At 31.8% G+C, this 26980-nt stretch overlaps 1 protein-coding gene across 1 annotated transcript in view; it reads left to right on the top strand.

Moving 5' to 3' along the window:
• Window positions 1-22518, top strand: part of TECRL (trans-2,3-enoyl-CoA reductase like) — a gene marked incomplete at both ends in the record, with an annotated part of 98252 nt that extends 75734 nt beyond the window's left edge. The window contains 5 exons of the mRNA XM_079722044.1: window positions 1794-1837; window positions 12246-12303; window positions 20835-20920; window positions 21462-21507; window positions 22391-22518. Of these exons, the coding sequence (XP_079578170.1) occupies window positions 1794-1837; window positions 12246-12303; window positions 20835-20920; window positions 21462-21507; window positions 22391-22518 (362 nt within the window). The remainder of the gene's footprint in view (window positions 1-1793; window positions 1838-12245; window positions 12304-20834; window positions 20921-21461; window positions 21508-22390) is intronic.
• Between the last annotated feature and the right edge of the window lie 4462 nt (window positions 22519-26980).

Here is a 26980-nt window from a genome sequence, read left to right as displayed (position 1 = left end):
AAGTAACACATTAAAGTTGCATACTTCCATTTGTTAGCATGTGATGAGTATTTGTTTCCTTGTCAGAAAATAATTTCTATTAAGATAAGGGTTGCATTTGTGTTTATTTATCCACAGTCACACACTCTGCCATATAAATTTCTAAAAACTAGTGTTGAATTAGTGAAGTTTAGTCTAGTAGTAGATACAAATTTTTAAAAATTATGGTCTCTAGGGATGAATACAAGCTAATTATTATGATTTAGCTAGAGAAAAATGTTTAATTATATGGCAAAATGTGTATAACATAATATTAAGGGAATAAGTGATTATAAAATAATTCTATCAAGTATGGTAAAAGTGTATAACAAATATGTATATTTCCAAAGGGAAAAATCTGAATATTAACTGGTTTTCCATGGATGAATTTTGTTTTCCCTTTACACTTTTATCTCTTTCAAAAATGTCTCCATTAATATATTTTATTTTATAATAATATATATGCACTTTATAAAAACAAAACATCCAATACATGTACATGTTTTACATATATCCATGCATAAATACTTATATAAAATTTAACTATATTACCCTCTTAAGTTTCTAGCCCAAGGAAATAGAACTTAAATAAAAGATTTATATGGAAAGATGTTTGAAACAGTACTGTCTATTATTTATAAAATTAAAGTAATTCTAATTATGCAGCAATTGGATAATATTTAACGTTTTAAGACTAGTCACATTATACATTGTGATGTAGTTTCTATCATACCTTTGACCACGAATATTTAATAATATCGTAAAAGTTTTAAATATATTCTTACATAAAAAACCCAAGATTCAAAATGAGTAATTACATTAATTTTTATTTGTGGATGTGTTTATATAAATAAATGCAATTTACATAAAACTAGAAGAAATGCAACTGTTAATACAGATAATGAGCTTATTAGATAATTTTATTTTTCATTTTTTTATTTTTTATTTTTTGCGGTACATGGGCTTCTCACTGCTGTGGCCTCTCCCATTGTGGAGCACAGGGTCCGGACGCACAGGCTCAGCGGCCATGGCTCATGGGCCCAGCCGCTCCGCGGCATGTAGGATCCTCCCGGACCGGGGCACGAACCCGCGTCCCCTGAATCGGCAGGTGGACTCTCAACCGCTGCGCCACCAGGGAAGCCCTCATTATTTTTGTATATTCCAAATCCTCCACTATAAACAAGGTGAATTTAGAACTCTCTTTCAAATTCCATTTTGTTCATTACTCTTTATATGATTTGGCAAGTTATATAAAGTATAAATTTTTACTGTAAGGTGAGAACAATAATATTTGCTTCATGTGTTTGTTTTTATGATGAAAATATATAAAACACTTAAAATATTGCCTCTTGCAAAACATCAATGCAAAAATAACAATTACTATTATTAGTATTTTCTTTTTATTGTTGAACATTAAAAAAGAAGAGATATTATTGAGTGCAATTACACACTAGGTCATACTAATATGCTTTTAAAATGACAAGGTAAATTAAATCTGCTTTCAAAGAGTTTAATAATAAAAATTATAAATAGACTCCATTTATATTCTAAATATCATTACATCACTGGAAGAAAAGTATACATAGAAAGCAAAATATTGTCATCTCTTTAGATTGCAAAAGTATCATTCCAAAAGGTCAGAGAGTACATATCACATATCACATAGTACTTTTTATTAGAGGGTAGTGATATCCAATAAGCCTTTCCTGAATTATATCTATAGTTTGCCAATCCAGAAAATGAGTGTTTACATAACATCTTCTTCTGCTTTCTAGCATTTGGAAACCGGCAAGTCACAGTATCTGCTATCACTTTTCTGGTATGTATTATTTATATAATTTGCTATTCATGCTCTATTTGTGACATTATTAAGCATTAAAATAGATTGCATTTAAGGATTTGTCATGTAGAAAATATGATTTATTTTTATATTATATGCATAATGGCATTACATTAAATAAATCAAATAACTTCCCATAGTCAAGTCATTAGCTCTCTAAATCTTTTCATCAAAATGTTCTACTCATCTATAAAGGATGATTAGAATTATTTGAAATATAGTAAAATGTTGGGGAAAAATTAAACTTAGTAATTCTTCCAATTGTCTGCACATTTACCAACTTACAAACTGCTAAGAGCAGAACGTTTTACAAGTCTACCTGATGATTATGCAGAAAACTTTGGGATAATTGTTAAGTAATTCTGAATGAAAACAAAGTCTACTTTTGTGAATGAAACAGGGCTCTATACTATTTGTCCTCAGTCCAGTTCTTTAGATCATTCTATTTAACTTCACATATGCATTGTCTGAATCTGATACAGATCAATCTGACTACAAAATAGTCTTTATTATTTCTGAAATGAATTATTTTATTAGATATATATTTAGCTCCACATGCCATATAACTCCATGATTTCATTCTTTAGTCATGTTTTCCCTCATTCTTGCCCTTGATAGATTAACTCTCATTATTCCTGTCACTGATACATTGATAAACACCCATGATTCACATATATGACAAGATCCTTTGTGAAGTCTGTATTGAACAACTTATACACCACCATTTCATAGAAGGAACAAATTATACACTACACTTCATAAAAAGCTCTCATATGAACCTCTATGTGTATGTGTGTGTATATATACATAGATATATATGTATATAGAATTAATAATTTAGTTAATAACATCCACTACTGTGTTGGCTGTGAGAGGGGCAGGTTATGCTTTTATCTTTTTAACACCTAGTATTTTACAAGTGTAATCACCACTTGCTTGAATAAATTACAAATTATTTTATTTAGAATTTTAAAGCAAATAGTTTGTAAATATATCACTGCCTTTTACTTTTCCATGTGTGTATATTGTTTATAGTCAGCAATCTTGCAATTCAGTTATTTTGATGCCTTCATTGTTAACCTATGTGGAACCAAGTCTAATGTTCTCTGTGTATTAACTACTCAGTAAATGTGAGCAAATGGAAGAATAAATTGATGAGTGAACAAAATAATAACCCCACACTTGTTATTTATTCAGATATGTATTTAGATTAATATCTGATTGTTTTATTTTTCCTCCTTATCTCCTACTTTTTTTGGCAACTCATTTACTGTTATTTATTTCATTGTAAATATTTACACAGCTCCCATTTTATACAATACTCTGATTTTTTCCCTTTTCTCAAATGTGATATGGTTATAAATCCATGGCTCTGGTGTGAAAGAAAAATTTTAACTTCTTGAAACACTATATGTCATAAGAGTTATACTATTTTTCTTAAAAAGGGAAAAGACACATAATTGGAAATAATCAAAATTCTAATAGTTTGCTATGTACACTTTCCCCTAAAGATTTTTAAAAACTCTGTCCTTTTTATTAACATAGTAATTTACTAATTCTTCCTCCTTATACATGCCTTTATTAGTCAGTGCTATTTTATACATTATCAACTGGAAAACATTTGTTAAATAATAACAAGAAGAATTAGGCAAATAGGAAAACTTTATCAAAGTTGCTGTCTTATTTGAGCCAAGGCACCAAACTACACAAATACCAATTAATAGTAGCATAGACTATGTCCATTACAGACGTACTAGGTAAATGTAATAACTTTAATTCCACATTTCAAAGCAACATAAGTTCCACTGTGACCCTGTTAAAATTGTAAATTGTGATGACAAATATAAAAGGCCTTCTAGCATAACCCCCCCAGACTTCAGACAAGACTACAAAGCTACAGTAATCAAAGCAGCATGGTACTGGCACAAAAACAGACATACAGATCAATGGAACAGGACAAAGAGCCCAGAAATAAGCTCCCACACCTACAGTCAATTAATCTTTGACAAAGGAGGAAAGAATGTATAATAGAGAAAAGAAAGTCTCTTTGGCAACTGGTGTTGGGAAAGCTGGACAGCGTCATGTAAATCATTGTAGTTAGAACACTCCCTCACACCACACACAAAAATAAACTCAAAATGGCTTTAACACTTAAATATAAGACATGACACCATAAGACTCCTAGAAGAGAACATAGGCAAAAGATTCTCTGACATAATTCATAGCAAAGTTTTCTTAGGTCAGTCTCCCAAGGCAGTAGAAATAAAAGCAAGAATGAACAAATAGGACCTAATCAAACTTATAGGCTTTTGTACAGCAAAGGAAACTATAAAGAAATGAAAAGGCAACCTATGTATTGGGAGAAAGTATTTGCAAACAATGCAACAGACAAGGGCTTAATTTCCAAGATATACAAACAGCTCATACAACTCAATAACAACAACAAAAACAAAAAACAACCCAATCAAAAAATGGGGAGAAGACCTAAATAGACATTTCTCCAAAGAAGACATACGGATGGCCAATAAGCACATGAAAAGATGCTCAACAATGCTAATTATTAAAGAAATGCAAATGAAAACTACAATTATGTATCACCTCACACCACTCAGAATGACAATCATTCAAAAGTCTACAAATAACAAATGTTGAAGAGGGTGTGGAGAAAAGAGAATCCTCCTACACTGTTGGTAGGAATGTAAATTAGTGCAGCCACTATGGAAAACAGTATGGAGGTTCCTTAAAAAACTAAAAATAGAGGTACCATATGATCCAACAATGCCACTCCTGCGCATGTATCTGGAGAAAAATCTGATTTGAAAAGATACATGCACCCAATGTTCACAGTGGCACTATTTACAATAGCTAAGACATGGAAGCAACCTAAGTGTCTATTGACAGGTGAATGGATAACAAAGATGTGGTATATATAATGGAATATCACTCAGTCATTAAAAATAAAATAGTGCCATTTGCAGCAACATGGATGGACCTAGAGATTATCATACTAAGTGAAGTAAGTTAGAGAAAGACAAATATCATATGATATCACTTTTATGTGAAATCTAAAATATGATACAAAATGGAAACAGACTCACAGACATAGAAAACAAACTTATGGTTACAAAAGGGGAGAGTGGGGTGGGGGAAGGGATAAATTAGGAGCTTGGGATTGGCAGATGCAGGCTACTGTGTACAAAATAGATAAACTACAAGGCCCTAATGTATAGCATAGGGAAATATATTCAATATCTTGTAATAAACTATAATGGAAAAGAATAAAAATAAGTAAATAAAATAAAAAGGCCTGCTAATCCTGGAACTTCTTAATGTAGGCAAGACGCATTGAACTTTTACTAATAAAATATGATAGTAAGATATAAATTTTAGGAAATTGATTCTAATATAGAATATAACAACTAGTGAGTTTATTGAGCTTGTATATAATCACCTAAATTGAAGATTCCTATCATATTTTTATGAACATAACACCCTATAGTTCAAGGTTAAATTTTTCATTCATAATAACTGAAAACATATGTGTGAGTTTCAAGTTTATCACAAATACATATGTGCAAAGAGTTTAGAAAAAATAAGCTAACTGTTTTTAAGTCCAATCTATTACAAATTATTTTATATTAAAATTACCAGTATATAGTAGAATCAATTATATAGAAGAAACAAAGGGGAAATTCGTGGGTCAATCTTGTATAATATAAAATTCAACCAGAAAATGTGTATCTTATTTGCAAGTGCTAATGTTTTTGTTAATAAAATGTTATGTTTGGAAAACTTCATGTTCTTCATTTATTGATCTATACACTCTTTCAACACAGAAGAAGAAAAGTATTATTCATTAAAGTTGGTTTAGCTTCTGTAGAGCCAGATTACCACTTGGTAAGAAGATAATATGTTAGAACTGTGTTGAATATGATTACAGTTAATTCTTAATTATTAATGGATGAATCATCCCTTTTGCGGACTAACCATTAACAATTATAACTTTTTCTTCTACTCCCTCCATTTTCTTTCTACTAATATTCTGAGTTCCCTAATACACTAAACAAAATATGTCAAGCAAAACAAGACACTTCACAATGTGTACATAATATATTCCAAAATTAGGTAATGATTCTTTGTGGAAAATCTTTGATTTTGGTGAGTTTTGACATGTTTAAACTATGTTCTAAGAAGTATTTTATCACCCCTCCTTTTGTATAAATTCTTTTTGACTTTCAACACAATTTACCACCCTTGAATATATTCTGGTATCACAAAATCTACAAGGAAAAAAATCAAATATGGAAAATCAAATATATGCAACTCTATAAGCACTTTAGAATATCTCTCTACAAAACTTTTAGATGTAATTTTGATTTTCTGCTGCAAATATTGTTGAGACACTATAATCCAGGCTCTTCATATTTCTATGACCCCCCTAATTATCCTCTGAACCCAACTTCACCCACAAAACACCAAAATTACCATTGCAAAACAATATATATTTTACATAAATAATAATCCCGTTTCCTTTATCCACTCTTTCTTTCAACTTTATTTTTGCTCTCCAGAAGCAATTGATTGTCAATTCTTTGTACATTGAGCATTACATCAGAAAAGAAATTTCTTTCTTGCTTTTCTTACTGTCTTCAATAATGTACAAAATGGGAGGAATAGATAATAATGCATAAGACATGGTTTGAAAAGTGGTGACATTAATTTTTCTCCGTGGTTTTACCTCTGTGTCTTAATTTTCACAATTAGTTATTCACTCATTTAGGTTGAGTTTGTTTTCTCATTATTAAAATGCAAATACTCTTGGAGAAATAATAAATTAGGCTCTTATCAAGAAGTCACACCTGCTCTTATAGAATTTAGCTGAAAAGGACATTGTAAATAGCACAATAATTTTTGATTAGGGGAGAGGATTCTGGGAATGATATATCATAGCTTTTAATAAGGGTGGAGGAGAGTGGGGCCCTGCTGTGGAAACCACAGAAACGCTAGTGAAGTGCTTGTGAGTATTTAGTATTTGTGGATGAGATGAATGAGGGGGAAAAAGATGAACCAAAGTTAAATATTTTCAGCAGTTTGCTCAGATTTGGTCATGACAATTTTTTTTGGATCCTCTGCCAACTCTTGAGAGATACCAATAAAATGATTTACATTTACTCCTTACTGCAGACTTGAAATCTAGGACTCTTTGTTTTCTCATCGTTTTCGCTTCTTCTTAAAGCCCCTGAAATATCTGACATAAATAATAACATAAATAGGAATCAACATTTATACCTAAATTTGAACTCACTTCTTCTTAAATAACTTATTTAGAAAACTAGTTTTAAGAAATTAATGATATAAAATTAATACATATTATATTTTGCTATTTCATTATAATTTAATTATTGTTGTTTTTCAGCTAAAACTGACTTACTCCTAATTATAGTAGTGATTTAAAATAAAATCAGCAGTTACTATAACCATAAAAATTGTCATCTTGATATATAATTATCAAAAAATATAATTATAAATTATATATAAATATATAATATCAAAGCTAATATAAAAGAATCCCCAAAATAATGACAAGTGTTTTAACAATAATTAACTACATAGTATATATTTATTAAAAAAATAATATTTATTTTAAAAATTCTACTCTATTTTAAAATTCTACTGCTATTCTTATACTATATTGTTATGTTATATGTGCACACTCTTATGTTATACAATACTTCATGAAAGCTCTATGGATTAAAAAAATTCAGATATCCCCAAAATTGTGGTAATGAGATGGATCAGAGAAATAAAATAAACTATTTTTAAACATTAAGTCAATTCCAAAATCAGACTTCGAGGTGCAATTTATGAGTGAAAATATCCTCTCCTATAGCAAAGTTTAGGCAATAAAATATTAGTCTCATGCAAAAAATAAATTACTAAAAGAACTAGTAAATTTTATCATTCATATCATATAATAATATAAATATGATGTATGAAATTTTAGTTAAAATCCTTCAGTTTTTCACTTTCAAAAGTATATTGGTTAAAGCAAAGAAAATACAATGGAGCAAAGACAGTCATAAGTGGTGCTGAAATGACTAGACATTCACATGCCAAAAAAAAAAAAAAAAATCTAGACCTAGAACTTACACTCAACACAAAAATTGACTGAAAATGGATCACAGACCTAAATGTGAAACACAAAACTATAACATCCTTAGAAGATAACATAGAAGAAAACCTAGATGACTTTAGGTATAGCAATGACTTTTTAGATAAAACACCAAAACACAATCCATGAAAGCAATAAGTGGTAAGTTAATTTATTAAAATGTAACACTGCTTTGCAAAGACAATGTCAAGAGAATGAGAAGACAAGCATAGACTGGGAAAATAAGTTGAAAAGACATGTCTGATGAAATATTGTTATCCAACATATTAAAAAAAAAAAACCTCTTAAAACTCAACAATAAGACAAACAACTTGATTAAAACATTGACCAAGACCTTAACCAATACTTCACAGAAGAAGATATACAGATGGCAAATAAACATACGAAAAGATGCTCCACATCATTTGTCATCAGGGAAATGAAAATTAAGACAACAGGATACCACTATACACCTATAGAATAGCCAAAGTCCAAAACACTGATGACACCAAATGCTGGTGAGGATGTGGAGCAATGAGAACTATCACTCACCACTGATGCGAATGGCACTGCCATTTTAAAAAGACTGACATTTCTTACAAAATTAAACTTACTCTTACCATGTGATCCAACAATTATGCTCCTTAGTATTACCCAGAGGAGCTGAAAATGTATGTCTATACAAAACCTTGTACAGGGATGTTTATAGCAGCTTTATTTATAATTGGCAAAATTTGGAAGCAGTAAAGATATCCTTCAGTAGGTGAATGGATAAATAAACTGTGGTATATCCAGACAATGGGATAGTATTCAGTGTTAAAAAGAAAATGAGCTATCAATCCATGAAAAAATCAGGGAGAAACCTTAAATGTATATTTAAACCAATCTAAAAAGCTTATATACTGTATGATTCCAACTCTATGATATACTGGAATAGCCAAAGCTCTGGTGACAGTAAAAAAAAAAAAAAAATCAGTGGTTTCCAGAAGTTGGAGGGAGAAGGATGAACAGGAGGAATACAGAGGATTTTTAGGGCAGTGACGATACTCTGTATGATACCATAATGATAGATAAATGTCATACATTTGTCCAAACATAGAATGTATAACACCAAGCAAACTGTAATGTAAACTGTGCACATCGGTTGATAATGATGTGTCAATGTAGGTTCATCAAATGTAACAAATGTACCAGTCTGGTGGTTGGTGTTGATAATGAAGGAGGTTATGCATGTATTGGCAGGGAGTCTGTAAGAAATCTCTGTAACTTCTCCTCAATTTTGCTGTGTACTTCACACTGCTCTAAAAAAAATTGTCTTAACAAAAAATCATAGGTTGGTATTCATGTACTTTCTGTTAAACCAATAATTAATATACTGAATATATTTCCTCTGAAACACATGTATATTATCCTTTTTTAAAAAATGGAATCACATATAAGTGGGTTTCATAATAAAAGAGTAGAGATTAGGAATTAGAATAAAGTTCTATAATTTTATGATCATAGTAATATAAATTATCATAAGTTATGACTTAATGAATGCTGAGACAGTATCATATTGGCTTATATTATCAAATAGTATTTCAGTGTATGTGATATACCTTATCCCTTAAAGTAGAAACTAACTCTCCAAAAAGAAAAAAAAAAAAAAAAGAAACTAACTTCCCAAGATCAGAAGAGTTGATATATTTTACAGGTGAAACTTTTTGTAATTATATATTTAGCCTAGATTTTCCTTATTCTTGAAATATTTATTAAGGTAAAATAAATATAACCAAATTATAATTATTGTTATTATCATTATTATAGAGAAAAAATAGCCAAAACTCAAGCTTTAGAGTGTTAGAAACATTTTAGCACATTCTGTTTCATATAAATTAGTAAAATGATTATCACATTGCTTAAATAATAAAGTTATAAGATATTAGAACTGCCAATAATTAATAATAATGCATATAAAAATGTAGGGATAACATATGCAGAAAAAAGATAGATTATGGTCATCCTCTAAAAATATTATGAGATCACAGAATAAAGGTTACTTGTTTTTGCTGTGGAAACTAAAAGTATTTTACTTTGATAATATGACAGCCTGACTACTTGATTGATGGCTACAAATTCTGTATTAGGGCATTTGTCTGCTGTTGTTTGTTTTTATATAGACACATCACTTTCACTATTTAAAGCAGAGAATGCTTAACATGATGAAACTTGTTAGGAAGAGCAAGATATATATCTCCCTGCAAGTTGGTCTCTCTGGAACCTTTGTTATGGTCATTGGCCACTGGCACCTTTGCCACAATGCCAACATGCTATGACTGAGGCACAATACAGTCATCTCCCCTTATCTGTGGGGGATACATTCCAAGGCTCTCATTGAATGTCTGAAACCTCATATAGTACTGAACCCTATACATATCATGTATTTTTTCTTAACATACATACCTATGGCTAAGTTTAATTTATAAATTAAGCACAGCAAGAGAATGTCAGAACAGATTAGAATGGCCGGAGATTTCATCATGCTGCTTAGGATGGAGGGCAATTTAAAACATATAAATTAATTTCTGTAATTTTCCATTTAATATTTTTGGACCTCAACTGACTGTGGGTAACTGAAACCACAGAAAGTGAAACTGCAGATAAGGGGGAGGGGCTACTGTGCCTAGTAGTAAACAATAAGAATCTTACTGCTGAAATTTTATATATTCTGATCCAATAATATCTTTCAACCTGAAAACAGTGGAACTTAATCAGGAATATTTTCAGAAAAATCTGTGGAGTACAATGTGCTGCATGATATGTCACTTCTAATATATTAACCAAAGTGCTTTGTGGTTTATTAAAATTTAACATTCCCCACATTGTACATTGTTACATGTTTAGGTGTACTGATTAAAAATAAAATTGTAATCTCAACGAACTGAGAGTACAAAGCGTGCTGAAAGAAGTAAAAATGTTTTCATTACATTCTGATTCAAAACATTTTTTAAATGATGATTTTTTCCATGTAAAAAGTGTGATTTTTTTCAATTCTGTTAGCTGAAAATTTCATATTTCTTATTTATCCACTGAATGATAACTCTGAAGAAGAGAGTGGACTATTGAATCATTTTTTCAAATGAATGCTAGTGTGAAGCAACAAGTAGTCAATAAAGTTTTTATAAAATCAAGCACAAATGAATATTTAAAAATTTACTTTAAGCCACCCATATGCATCCAGGTACAAGTCTATTAGAATTTTTATCATTTACCATTCTAATGTTCTTTCTCACTTAAAACACTTTACCTAGTGGCTTCTTTTACTTTTAATTGTGGTAAAGAGAAAAATAGCATAACATTTACTATCTTAACCATTTTTAGCGTACAGTTCAGTAGTGTTATGTATATTCATACTGTTGTGCGATAGCAATTTTAAAATCTAGACCATCTTGTTCTTCACAACTAAAGCAATTTTGGTAATATCTGTGGGTTGCTTATATTTTGGATAGCATAACCTGCTATTAATAATGTAGTATTTATATATTGAATACATACTTTGCATTGAATCAGGTAAGGTGTATATGACAGACAAAGGAAACCGTCCTACCTTCAGAGGCTACATGTTGCAAATTCAAACAGTATTAGCCCAGGAGATATTGTTAACCCTGAAGCTTCTTAGAGGGTCATAATGGTCTACCAAACAGGGACAACTAGTGGAGTGTACATGATTAAGAGGTCAGGTGACAGACAAGCAACAAGTGACTTTGTGGGGTAGTACTGCTTACAATATATTTTCTAAACTGAGCTGAAACAAGCCAGGAACCATACTACTACCCTTGCAGTGGAAGGGTTGCTACTGTGTTAGTAAACCTGGAATATATAAACCTATGCCAAATATATCTTCAGTGATATGGCTTGTCTCTTCATGCTGTGAAAATTTACCTATTGTAACAAATACAAAGCAGATAATCAACAGGACCTGATTAACAAGGCAATTTGTACATAACTATCAAAAGTGATCAACAATACCTTCAAAATCTCTACCTCAATGTAACTCATTCCTTTGATTCTACATATGTCCACAACAGCTTCTTTCATTGTTAAAATACAAAATTTCTTCTTCTTACAGTTAGAGTAACAGTATATTTTTGGATCTTTAGAATCAATATATTACGTGGATATTTGTATATCTAAAAATGTATTTTTAAAAGAGACCCAAGTATATCACACTGAAAAGGTTGAAATGTTTTGCAGATTTGTGAAGCTGGAAATCATTTCATCAATGTACTGTTGGCTCATCCCAATCACACAGGTTAGTCACTTTTTCTAATCTCCTCTAGAGTGAATTATGCTAATTATTATTTTTTAAAGCAATAGTTGGAAACACTTAAGATTAGTATTCCCCAATTATTGCCCTTTTATACCTAAGTTTTCAAAATATTTGAACTATATTATATTCCCTAATTATGGTTTCTCTAAAGTGTGCATGTACAAACACATACATACACACACACACAATCTCTCTCTCTCTCTCATTTAAATATATGAAGAAACAAACATGATTAAGAAGTAAAGAAGTATGAAATCCTTTGATGAATATCCACATTTCTTAGCTTAACTTTCAATTCTTAATCTAATTTGCAGAGTATGTTACAATCCTACTGTATTTCAAATGACTTCTTAAACTTTTTCTAATAAAAGTGAATTTTATCTGACAAATTCAATGGCAGTGAAATAGCAATGTTTGGGAGAACATTTTGAGTTTACTAGTTTGCCAAAAGATTTGAAAAAATTTACAGTGTCTATATAATTTATTTTTGGTAAATCAATACTCTCATTCAGGTTAAATTATAGGCAGGGATTCACAATGGCTTACTGTACATTGTACATAATTTAACCATAATTTTCAATAGCAGTGGTCAACATTTGGATTTCATGTTTTTATCAATCTAGTTGCAAATATAAAGTTGTGTCTGTCTCTTCAAGTTTGTTTTAATATCTACCTGAATTTGTTAACATTTTCTTGTTTTGAACAGTTCTGGCAGGCTGGGGAAATATATGAAACACTTTCCAGAATATTTTTTCCCATAATACATAAAATTACAAAAGAAATGTATTATATTAGAATATTTGTGAACACATAAAAAGCTGTGATATAATATATAATAACATAAATGTTTTGATTCCTACATTACATAACACTTTGATCAGTACCATATTGATGACCATAAATTATATATATGGAAATCTAAAACAACTGTAATATTATTTGAAAATATCTCTGCCTGAAAAAAAATAACAGAATAATGCAAATAATATTGTGTTTTTGTTTCTGCATTTGTATTGAAGTAAATCTTACATTTTATTAAGAGGTTAAATGCCATTTTTATCTAATCCAAATTCATAGATCTACTGATTTCTCTTTGGAAGTATGTGAAGCGCAGATGAAAAACTTCTGATAGTCTGATTTTTTTAAGTATAGAAGCAGAACACAATACAATTTTATAAAGATGCTAACATTGTCAAAGTTATGAATATCACAACTTTTAGTCTTGACCCTGACCCTCTAACAATGTGACTTTGCTCAAGTTTCTTCATCTATCTGGAATATGCAGTCATTATTTGAAAATGAAAATTTTAAATCATAATGTTTGCAAAGTCAAACTTTGGAAATGTTTATGTGAGAAAGACTTTTCTTTTTTTTTTTTTTTTAATAGTGTTTATTTTTACTTGTTGACTGTTTGCTTTATTTATTTATTTATTTTTGGCTGTGTTGGGTCTTCGTTTCTGTGCGAGGGCTTTCTCTAGCTGTGGAGAGCGGGGGCCACTCTTCATCGCGGTGTGCAGGCCTCTCACTATCGCGGCCTCTCCCGTTGCGGAGCACAGGCTCCAGAAGCGCAGGCTCAGCAATTTTGGCTCACGGGCCCAGTTGCTCCGCGGCATGTGGGATACTCCCAAACCAGGGCACGAACCCGTGTCCCCTGCATCGGCAGGCAGACTCTCAACCACTGCGCCACCAGGGAAGCCCCGAGAAAGACTTTTCTATGTGTGTGTGTATGCTTTTACTCCACCCTTTACCTTGCTTTGTATGTTGCTCTTGCCAAGTCAGAAGCCAATCTAATCTTCCCTACTTGATTAAATTGGCTTGGTCTTTTGCTTCTAGACTCAGAATACTTTTTCTTTATCACTGAAGTCTATTAATTTTGTACAGAGTTTTGTAGGATATGTCTTAGATTTGATAATTCCAGATCAGTTTTCCCAGAGACATGATGTAATCTTCTAGTAGGTTGACTCATGTCTTTTTTTTTTTTTAATTCTAGAAAGTTTTCTTGTATTATAGTTGAAAATTTGGTTTGTTACATTGTGGACTGTGAGGAGAGGGTGGGGTTACATTACATACATGTTACATCTGCCTCTATTTTATATATCTATCACTTTCTGGTTTTAGCTTTTTGTTTGTTTTTTTTTTCACTGTTTTTGTTCATCTACTTAATATCCCCTATTCTACTGAACATTCTACCCTTAGGCAAACTGAAATATGTACCATATTAGTAATGTGATATTTTTCTTTTTCTACAATTTAATTCTTAAGAAGAATCAATTATTTTTTTTTTTAGAAGATGTTGGGGGAAGGTGTTTTTATTAATTAATTTATTTATTTTCGCTGTATTGGGCCTTCGTTTCTGTGTGAGGGCTTTCTCTAGTTGTGCCAAGCGGGGGCCACTCTTCATCGCGGTGTGCGGGCCTCTCACTATCATGGCCTCTCGTTGCGGACCACAGGCTCCAGACGCGTAGGCTTAGCAATTGTGGCTCACGGGCCTAGTTGCTCCGCAGCATGTGGGATCTTCCCAGACCACAGCTCGAACCCGTGTCTCCTGCAATGGCAGGCAGATTCAACCACTGTTCTACCAGGGAAGCCCTCAACTATTTTTTTGTTCCTGTTTTGTCCATACCTATTTTGAGTTCTGGGATTTCTTAACGGTTATGTTCTTTATTATCTGCAAATGCTTCTGTGCGTTAAAATTGTTCTCTGTTTTAATTTTGGGGGGAGTTATTTTTATCAGTTGGAAAAATTCTGGCTTTTTTCATATAGAAGCCTTATGTGAATATTTATCCACTTATGTTCATTTTAAATGTGTAGATTGTCGCTGAAGAGAAATAACAAATGTTTTTACAGATGGGGTGTTTGAAGTGGAGTCTCTAAAGAATAAAGTGTGCTCTGGAGGGGATGGGGTGTTTCATTGTGTCTTTTGATCCTCTATACACTCCTTTGTTTTCTAAATTCCTTAATTCCCAGAAATACTACCTTCTTTCCCTTCCGCTCTAAGCCTTCAAAGCATTTTCTCCTTTCTTAGAAGCAGTGCCTTCTAATATGAAAACCTCCAGACTCACTACTCTCAAAGCATTTCATTTCAGTTCAATGTATCCAGTGTCCTGATAACCTCAGGTCTCAGACCTTTTCTCAGAGTAAACCCTCTTCTTCTGATCATGGATTCTTGATATCTACATACACAGTGCACTCTTTTTCCTTACATAAAATCCTTATCCAACTCTCAGTTCCTGTGTCAGCTCTAAATGAGTCTCTGTTGCTCTTGGATTTTTACTTCCCCACTTACATATTAATTGAAGTTTGTAGTAATATCTGTACCTTAGATATGCTTTAGGCATGAATTATGGATTGGGGGACCATTTTATATTGACTGTTTAGGCAAGATGTCACAAAATGTGTTCCCCAGAAAACACAATTTGATATAGAACACATTTTTAAAATGCTTATTACAAAGTACTTTAAAAAAGGGAAGAATTGTGCCTAGTAGGACACTGAGTTGTGATGTCTGAAGGGTGGCCTCAGTCATTTCTCTAGGGTTATCTGAAACTAGGATAACCCTTCTGAGTTACCCTAAGTTGGAATGACTAGAGAAAAGGTAGGTTGGATTTGGGGCTCCCTGGAAATGGGGAAATTATCTAGGATAAGGCAGTTCTATTTTGTCAAGGTCATCTTTTCAGAGGGTATGTGAAAGCTTTCTGCTACCAGCAGAAATTTAAAAGAGACATATTAGTGGGAAATTACACAGCCTCCACTGCTGCACATGGCCTTGGTCTAACAACTGATTTGCACCATTTTCCTCATCCACAAACTTCTAGATTCCCTTCACTCTCAACGGACACATTTAACATCTCAGGGATTATCTGTGGTATGACATGGATCCTCACTTGAGGGTCCTTATCAGGATATGGATGTGGCCCCTGTCCATGGGTCAAGGGAATACCAGAGATGTCCAAATACTAGAGGCAAAATATACTCTTCTTACCCCACTGTATAATAGCAGGTTTACCTCCTTTTCATGATCAGGATCAATTACTCTGCCAAGAGTAGTGATTCATTCCCCACAACACTGGGGTTTCAGGTTTTAAGATCCTTGTTTCCAAGTGGGGAATTTCCTGTCATGGGACATGGGTAGATTACCATTCAACTGTAAACCTTATCTTATAGATTTAAAAGTGTACTTTGCCCCTAAGTCAGCATTTCAACTGTGCCTTCAACAGATTAGCCAATTAATCCATCAGGTTGGCAACTTTTTGATGATGCTGCATTTGATATGAGAAATTGTTCCTTTGGTTATGGGCCCACTTCTGTACCTCCTTTATGAAAAATGGATTTCTTAAAGTAACAGTGTATTGTGGATGGACCTAGAGTCTGTCATACAGAGTGAAGTAAGTCAGAAAGAAAAAACCAAATACCATATGCTAACACATATATATGGAATTTAAAAAACTGGTTATGAAGAACCTAGGGGCAGGACAGGAATAAAGATGCAGATGTAGAGAATGGACTTGAGGACACGGGGAGGGGGAAGTGTAAGCTGGGACGAAGTGAGAGAGTGGCATGGACTTATATATACTACCAAATGTAAAATAGATAGCTAGTGGGAAGCAGACGCATAGCACAGGGATATCAGCTCGGTGCTTTGTGACCACCTAGAACAGTGGGATAGGGAGGGTGGGAGGGAGACGCAAGAAGGAGGAGATATGGGGCTATATGTGTATGTATAGCTGATTCACTTTGTTATAAAGCAGAAACTAACACACCATTGTAAAGCAATTATACTCCAATAAAGATGTTAAAACAAACAAACAACAAAAAAATAGTGTATTGTGGAAGAGAGTGTTAATTGATCAAATACTGTGTAAATCCTCAGATAACAGGACTGACTCAGGACCCAAAGGAAGGAAAGGGAAATCCATTCACAGATTATGTCTTTTCCTGCAAATATGAATTTCTGCCTCTTTCAAAATAGAAGGTGTTCAATAAATCACCTTGCCATCAGGTTACTACATCATATCTGTGCAGAATGGTGCCTTGTTACGGTCTTACTGGTGTTCTTTATTGGTGGCAGTTTGGACACTTGGTAGCAGCAGTAGTTATATCTGCCCTGGTAAGTGGGAGCTCATGCTATTGAGGCTAAGTATAGCTTCCATCCCTGCCACCATACTCCATTCATGCACCCATACTAGCAATAAGTAATCCATTACAGAAACAGGCTGACAGTGACTGACTAAGTCAAATTTTCTACCTGATTTTTATTGTCTCTTCCATCATTGATGCTCCCTTTGGGGCATTAACATGTGGTACATATATCTTCATATTTCATAGCCACTCATATTCATGGGCAGTCTTGCATTCCTTACTAATTTGTCCATTTGACACTGCCTGTTATTTTATGTATATTGTAGGTTGGATGTATTTTGTTCAACTACAGAGACTCTGACCAATGGGAGAATTTACCCCTCACTACTGTCTTTTAGGGTGTGACCCCTAAATGTGACTCTATTGTAGCTGCTTTGCATTTTTGGCTTCCTCCCACATGCCAGCCAACTCAGCCCTGAACTAAGCTCAAGGTCTTCCTCCTTTTCAGCTGGCCTGAAGGGATACCTAAAGTTTTCATGCATGTGAGTTAGGAGACATGTTGGCTCAACAGTGGTGTGTGACATGTCTGGATGCCTGGTAATGCAGCTTGTTTTTATCCTATTGCCTATTTATGTTTCATTCTGAATATATCACTTCTATCTTACAATGAATTATTATTAGTCTTACCTAAACTTATGACTTGGTACATCTAACAGAACTCAGCTTATAGTGCTCAGTTAGGACCACATGGTCACTTGGTGTCCCTAGAGTAGAGTCTTAATTATACCAGGATTCAAAAGCATTCAAGGACTATCTTGTCAAATAGATATAATTCTGTGCTACAAAGCCATGGCCTGCTCTAGAATACCAAGGTTCAGGATTGTGATTATTCCATTGGGGCTAACCATAAGTTCCACACATTAACATTTTCCACCACTGATAAATTTAATATGTAGAGTCTACCTGATTATAAGTCCAAGTGCAGGAGTGCTTGCACTAAAACTTGAACCTGCTGCAATTTTCTGCCTTGTGCCCTACTAAACTTTCATGGCTTTTTGTGCCCCATGGTGTGCAGTTCAGAGGAGATTTCCCTGGTGTATAATATGATACCTGCCAAACTAGAAGAGGTCTACAAGGCATTTTGCTTCCTTCTTAATGATACGGGTTTCAAGTTGCCACACATTTTCTCTGTTTTGGAAAGGATGCCCCACAATCATTTGGTCCCTAAATCTTTGTAGTGTTTATTCACAACCCCCCTTCTTTGGACCACACATGTCTTAGTAGGCCACCAACATACTAGCCACTTCTTACTCATTCAGTATGAATAGCATAATGTTATTGATCTAGTGATTTTCAGTGAGATGCACAACCAACCTGGGTCTTCTTCAGTTATTTTATAGCAAAGGGTGGGAGTATTAAACAGTTATAGAAAACAAACAAACAAACAAACTGAAACTCTATGCTATTGCCCATTTTTTTAAAAAAGTAAACTATTCTGGCCTCCCTTTCTACTAGAGATGGAAAATACATTTGTCAATTCAGTGGCTATATCCATAGACCCAAGTTTGGGTTAATATGCTTTAGTAAAGATATTATATCTAGTAATAAACTGCAATGGTGGATAATGTGTGATCAAGTTTCCAGTACTCCACTGTCACCCTCCAAAATACATCTGGCTTCTGCAGGACCTAAAGAAGTGAATTAAATGGAGATATAATGGAGAATATCATACAAGCATACTTTTGATCTTAAATGGAGCACTAATCTCTCATTGGGATGCAGATTGTTTATATTTACAAAAGAATGAGTGCAATTTCAGAGGCTTCCACTTGGATTTCCCTACTGGCTCTTGCCCCAAAGGCCAATAAATCAATGCACAATGGGATTATGCAAAGTATGTATATTCCAACTATTCATTCAGTGTCTGGGGAAATAACCCCTATGAAGCAGTGGACTGTGTTTAGCAGTCCTTAAAATGTAGGGATAGTCTACTCTCACTAGTATACAGTTCCCCAGACAGATGACCGTAGATAGTTTAGTGAAGTTATTTTAATGAATGATTGTGAGAATCCTTATATATATATACAGTTATTTCCATGTTGCTGTCTTTCTCCCTGGGGTCCCAGACTGTTCTTCCATCAATGAGTTTAGTGTCTTACAACTAGTTTAAGTCCAAAAACTGGGAAAGAAAACTAGGTTTTTCTGTGTCACAAGACACATTGGTTATTTAATCTGCAAACCACATCTGGAAGAAATGTGTGTTTGTGGATTCTGATCATTCCACTACCTCCAGGAATTGAACAGTCATAAACTGGCTTTAACCCAAATTACCTTGTGTGCACATTCTGCACCTGAAAGTCAGTTACTATAACGTGGGTGGGTTCCTCAATTATCTTTCTTTTGACGAATATATGGATGCTACACAAAGGTGTTTACATAAATGTTACCAAGAGAATCTGTACTATTAAATGGCATACATATTTATCCTTATCTTGAAATGAGCAATGCATGAAATCTGCACATTGCCTAATATATTTTTCACTTTGATAGTTCAACAATAGTTACAATTTTGAAAACAACATACTGACATTTCATTATGACTTTAGAATTACAACTAAAAGAGATTAGTTGACGTGTTATCTGATTAAATCTTGCTATGGAGAATAAACAGTAATTTTATAATTCATATTTACTTTTAAAATGTCACAGCTCAAAGTTCAACTTGAAATCATTATAAATTTGTTATCCAAAATATTTCTCAAAAAAATTTGAAAGTCAAAAAGTAACTAAGAAAAATCAAGTGACAATATGCTAAGTATAATGAGAGTTGTAAATAACAATCCTGAATAACTGAGCAGAAATAATTTATATGGTATTTCTGAATATTAACTATACTGATATTCACTGTAATCCTCTTATGAGCGATTTTCATACTTTTCTGATATAAATGACATAGTTATGAACTTCCCTTTGGATTTTCACTAATTTAATAGAAAGAGGTTTGAGGTATTTAATAATCTCAACCAAAAATATATTCTTTGACACTAAAAGGAGAATAGGAAGAGGCATGCAATTGTGAAAACACATTTATGAATCTCAGTATGCAATACTGCTGCTCCACTTTGATAAAGTAATATCTCTATATGTTTGATTTTAAAACTTAAACAATTGATTATTATGGTGGTATTCTGTAATGCTACAGCAACATAGCTGTAGACATGGTCAGAAAATGATAGGGATTCTATTTCAGTCAAAAGGTTATAACATTTGAAACTGGGTCTCTTCTGAGTAATTTGTGAAATAGGTTTCTATAAATATATGATGACATTTCATGTGGTATATAGTTGTTCTAGGGAATTTAGAATTATACAATAAATATGTCATCAAATTTGCAATATGTAACATCATTGACATTTTACTCTCCTTTTTAAAAGGAAATAATGCCTGTTTTCCAAGTCCAAACTATAACCCCTTTACGTGGATGTTTTTCCTGGTTTCATGTCCTAACTACACCTATGAGGTATGCTAGCTATGTATGCAAATAACTGAACTTTATTTGATAATATACTAAATACGTGTTTATGTACTTACATGTATTATAGATTAATATATATATATGATAATATGTGTATATGTTTTGTCTGTAGATATAGGTATAGCCAGAGATATAGATGATGATATAGATTTCAATTTAAGTTATAGGCATAGGAAACTGGAATAGTTCAACCACAATTTTCCCTGCAGAATATAGAATATATGTGCATATATTTATCTAGATTTAAAGAAAATTTTATAATCATCATACAAAATGTCTTGAGAAGCTTCAGGATTTTATTTTTTATCAAAAATTTTGGAATAATTTCTCATTTTCTTATGAATTTCTTTATGGGATTGTTTAATAACTTTGTTATATTTAACAATGAAATTATTGTCTTTAGTAAATTTATTTCTACTTAGAATTTTCCTACTGTTTAGTTTTTAAATTACCTATTTAATGTCACAGGTGAACAAATTTCTAGACTGACTATCAATATTTCTTAATTTATGTTTTAATCTAACAGATTGGATCATGGATTAGTTTCACAGTCATGACGCAAACATTGCCAGGTGAGATCTATGTTTACTGACATTTAATTGAAGTAGATACACTTTTAGGAGGAGTGGTTTCTGAGAACAGATTGCTATAGTACTAAAATTAGGCAAGTTTGTAAAGGGATTTTTTGCCTTTATTTTTATTTTGGATTTTTTTAGCAGTATTAAAATATATTGGAACATTATTTACTATGCATCTCTATATAACTGTGGCTTAATCCAAGCTAGAAAATGTAGTCCAAATATATTTATTAAGCAACAAGTTTTTGTTAAAAAGAAGTGGTAATAATAATAATACACTTCATTTAAAACTCTCTCTTGTGCAAGTGCACAGACTTGCATGTACTGTGTCTTCAAGTGTTCATATGCATCTGTGAAGGGAAAGCTGGGAGCATGAGTGTGTAATCTTGAATGCTGGTCATTTTAACACACAAGGAAGTTAAATTGTAATGAAATGCATGTACTAAAGGGATATGTGTTATATCTTTTTCATCAATTCTTTGTTTCACTGTACAAAAAATGTGGATTAAAATTAATGTTGCTTGTCGTATGTGTGTATGTGTATGTAGAAGTATTTTATACACATATGAGAAACTATTATCGAGAAATTCTAGGAGATTTTAAAAAATTCCTTATTTGGGAGTATTTTGTGGCAGTGGGATGTAAAAAACAGATTTGTTTTGATCTCTATATACTTTTTATGTTTATTCAGCTATGTAATAAATATTGATTGAAGGTATATGATGCTAGGCAATATACATGAGTAAAGAAAATTGACAGAGAACTATGTAACATGAGAAATATTTTAAGAACTATATATGATACTTTTTCTAATATAGCTTGCTATATCCATAATAAAAATAAGAAATAAAGAACAATTATTTCTTTTTTCTTCTAGTTGGGATTTTTACACTTCTGATGAGTATCCAGATGTCTTTGTGGGCACAAAAGAAACATAAGATTTATCTGAAGAAATTCAGTTCTTATATGCATAGGAAATCAGCAATGATTCCATTTATATTGTAAGAAAAAATAAGTGATCTTATCTCATATACAGAAAGCAGTATATAAACTCACTAAATCAAACTTGATAAAGGATAGTTGCCTATTATGCTCCAGAAATTCACAAACAACAGTATTTTTGCTTGAGTAAAAATACAAAATGGTAGAATCTAGCTGAATTTAGAGTAATAAACTTGAGGTAAATGAAAAGTAGAAATTACTGATATAACTAATGGTAAATAGCATCCAATATGTTTGCAAGGGACTGATCCTTGAATGAGATGTTCTTACTGCATTAAATATTTCATAACTATTTGCTTAAGACCATTTCGAATATCTGAATTCTAAAAAGTAAATATTTTAAAAAGTTGTAACATTTAAATCACTTGAATTTTACATATTATTTTGATAGTAATTTAATTTTTTTCTTTATTGTTCAATGTTATTGAGAAATATCAAATGTCTTATGTCAGTAGTTCAATTTCCTATATTAAAAGTTAAATATTTTTAATTAGCCATGCATCTTATTCATAACATATACATTGTATATCATTCTGAAATTATAACAATCAAAATATTTTCTAGATATTACTTATTAAATCATTGAATATACTATACTGAAATATATATTTATATTTATACATACATCATGTTTATATATGCATATATATAGAAATATATATATATTTCAAATGGATTATATGTGATGATGAAGAGAGAGTGCATTGGAACTTTGAGATTTAGAGTGGAAAGATTTTTTGCTTTATTTTCATATTTTTAAATTCTTATGTCTTCTCAAAGCCAGTGTGGTATGTGTGTGTATGTAAATAATCATATATATTTTGACAAGAGGAGGGATGATATTACAAAAATTAAATACATATTAGGTAAATATTTTTAAAAATCTTAGTTTATTCATATTTAAATTGGGGTTCTTTACATTGGTTAATTTCTAGAGCCTTTCCAATTATCAGATATAAATGTATCTAGATAAACAGATGGATAGATAGATGATAGATGGATATACATATATCAATATATCCTCATTAAAGCATTTAGATATATACATATATGACAAAATATGCTTGGTAAAGGTAGGTCTATATGCATGCATTCTGTGGGTGTTTACTGTTAATATACGTGAACAACTTTCAAGATATAACAAAAGCACCCATTTAAAAGCTTTATCATTCCCAAATGCACAGTATTAATATATCTCATGGGAAGACAACAACAAAGTTTATTTCACTAATATTCATTCAGCAAAATAGCATGGAATCATAATTATTTGTTGATGTAATAGGCTATCCCAAATATGTTTCATTATACTATATACCCAAAAAATGTGACTACTCTCATCTTATAAATAAGATGCAATTATATTATCAAATTCTAAAGTTTTTTTGTGTGTATTTTCAACAATTGTGATTTTTATGTCAATGTAAAGATTATGATGATATTAGCAACTCATAGATTCCCTGCTTTCAATAGAGAAAGACAAATAGGTCTTATTTCTAATTTAAGTGAGGTATGTATATGTATGATATCATCATCAAAGTAATACGGGATTGGTCAAAAGAAGTCTTGTAGTGTGGGAAAGGAACAAGTTAAATGCTATGATCAGCCATATCAACTGAGAAAGAGTACTAAAATACTGCCACTTAACATTCAAATTTTCATACTCTATTTATTGATAGATTTGTTAAAGGAACTAAATGTCAACTGTAGACAAACAGTAGATGAGAGTAGAAAAGGGAATAAATAATGCAGCCCTTGCTTTTTAGATAGTTTACTTAGTTAAAAGATAACATAATTCTTAAAGATAAAATGAATTGTTAGTAGCATTAATTGAAATTAATTAAAACAAGTATGAAGACAATATTAAAGTTAGTCTTTGTTCTTTTATTCCTTGGGCTACATGGGATATAAAGGAATGGATATTACCTCAACCTGTATATGCCTGTTAAAAATGATCTGCCCTGGTTGTATTAAATGTCCTGATTCACATGATCAGTCTTCTCTCAGGCCATTTCTCCATGATAATATATTAGAATGCATTTGCTCTCCATTTCTATCACTTTTGCAGAACATACCATTAATAATCAAAAAAACAAAACCCTCAAAAGTTTAAAAACTGAAAATATACCATTACTGGTTGGTATATAAAAATATACTGTGAATCTTTCTTCCAGAAAATGCATAGATATATGAATTAATGTCCAATGATATCTTCATAGGTTGAGTTATCCATTCATTTACTATGTGTTTAGTAACTCTCTTCTACATATTTATACATGAATCAGTTTAAGGAGTCTTCAGGAGGAAACTACTCAAAGTAGACTGGACCAAGTAGGGAGTGAGTTTTTCACATAAATCTGCCCCCATCCAAGTAGAACTTATTATATCTTTACTAATAAAGGTCCCATTCCAAACAAATGTTGGAAATAATCTTAAGCAGGAGTGGAAAAATAAAATCACAGGTCACAGATATTAGCTTCTGCCTCCAAATCATTTAATGTAACAATTAGGATGCCTGGCAAGTTATAGTTTTGCATCTTCAATTTAAATTAAATATTAATTAAAATATTAGGATGGTAGCTAATAATGTATTTAAATTTTATGAAAATAAGCATTCAAGATTTAATACATTAACATTAGAATTTTCTGACAGATACTAGATTTGTGATTACATATAGTATTACAAAGAAGCATCATAGTTAAATTAATTTAGTCATTGATAGTTAATTTTTAAATAATTGTCTAGAATGATATTTTTTCTATCCAAAAATAAAAACTGAAAATAATGCTTTTAAAATACCACATCTTCATCTTTTATACATTTCTTATAAAAGGTGCTAGAGAGGGAGAGAAATCAAAAGAAAAACAAAAGTACAAAAGTTGAATCAGCTGCTATACCACCCTGTATTATCACAGCCTCTTGCCTCTCTTCCCCACCCCTTCATCATTTCTCCCTAAAGCTACTACTTTAAAGGTGTTTTGGGGTTTTTTGCATGTGTGTTTTGTTTTTTTTTTTAATTTCTGGCTAAGTTTAAATAAAAATAGACTCAACACATTTTGCCTTTTAGCAAGAGTTTTGTGGAAAATTATTCTCCAACTCATATGCAGACACAGAAATTTTAAGCAATATCATTTCTTAAAAGAGACAACACAAATATGGTAGCATTAATTTTTTAAAAAATAAATGAAATATATTATTTTTTAAATGTGCATGTTCAATTTTATTTCTCTATGAAAAGATATTATGCCTAGTACTGAGGGGTAATCAAATAATAAAATTCAACATTATAGCTGAATATCTTGTATATTGACCTTTAATCATCTTCCAGTAATTAAACATATTTTCAAGATATTTTAAGTTCAATTTTGAGTAACTATCATTCAATACCTGTTAAATTTTAGCAGTTGTTGTACTTTATTTATAACATTTGTGCTCATAAAATAAAATGACCTATGAATCAATAATGAGGGTTACTTATATTTTTATTTTAATAAAAAAGAAAACTGTTGTAGTTGATCCTGCATATTAGAGGTGATTACAGCAAATGTTACTTTATAAGTACAATTAAAGGCATTTATGCAGCTTTTGCATAATGATAATAATTAAAAACCGTTTATTTTAAAGGCTGCTTAAAAGTTAATTTTCACCCAGGCGCATATTGAAGCCTATAATTAGCCTTCCTTCAGAGGAGGTTTGATCATGGAAATGTACAAAAGCACTTCCCTACTAAAATAGGATTTTGGCTTTTAACTGTAGTTCTATAATGGTGTTTAAAACAGGTAACAAAAATATGCTCAGAAATATTTTTTTAAAATGAATATAATCATAACACATTTTTTTTTCTTGAGAATATAGATGTATTTTCATATTATTTGACTGAGTAATATGAGGGGCAGGATGAGTCAGATGGTGAGACTGTGAAGTTTCTCTCTAATTGGGTGACCTTTCAACTGACACTTTTAGGGTATTTAGCCAGGTGAATGATTACTGGAAGTATGTTTTAGACAAATAAAACTGATTTATATAAGGCACTGAGACAGGAAAACCTTGGTGTGCTGGAGGACCAGCAAGTCACCCAGTGTAGTTGGAACATACTGAGTAAAAGAAAGAGTCATTTATCCTGGATTTGGAGAGGTATTGAAAGGACATGTCATGCATGGCTCTTAGACCAGTCTAGATCTATGCTACTTTGATTTATTATTTTAGAATATTCAATTTTGTCATAGAATACAAGAAAACGAGGAGTTGGAGGAGACACATATGAAATTGCATCAAGATAATTTCCAAGAGGATAGTAGAGAATTCATATTTTATTCTAACTGAAAGAAAAAAATTTATTCAGGGCAAATAAATATTATAATGCAATCTGATATGTTTTTTTAAAATGTATTATTCCATCTATTATCTGCACAAATTGTTATGGGTAAAGAGATGACATAGAGTGCATTTAGAAGAATCCAGTAATAT

Source organism: Hyperoodon ampullatus (genome assembly GCF_949752795.1).
Source record: "Hyperoodon ampullatus genome assembly, chromosome: 1".
NCBI lineage: Eukaryota > Metazoa > Chordata > Mammalia > Artiodactyla > Ziphiidae > Hyperoodon > Hyperoodon ampullatus.
The sequence above is the reverse complement of the archived record's forward strand: the minus strand, read 5'-3'. Positions and strand labels throughout refer to the sequence as shown.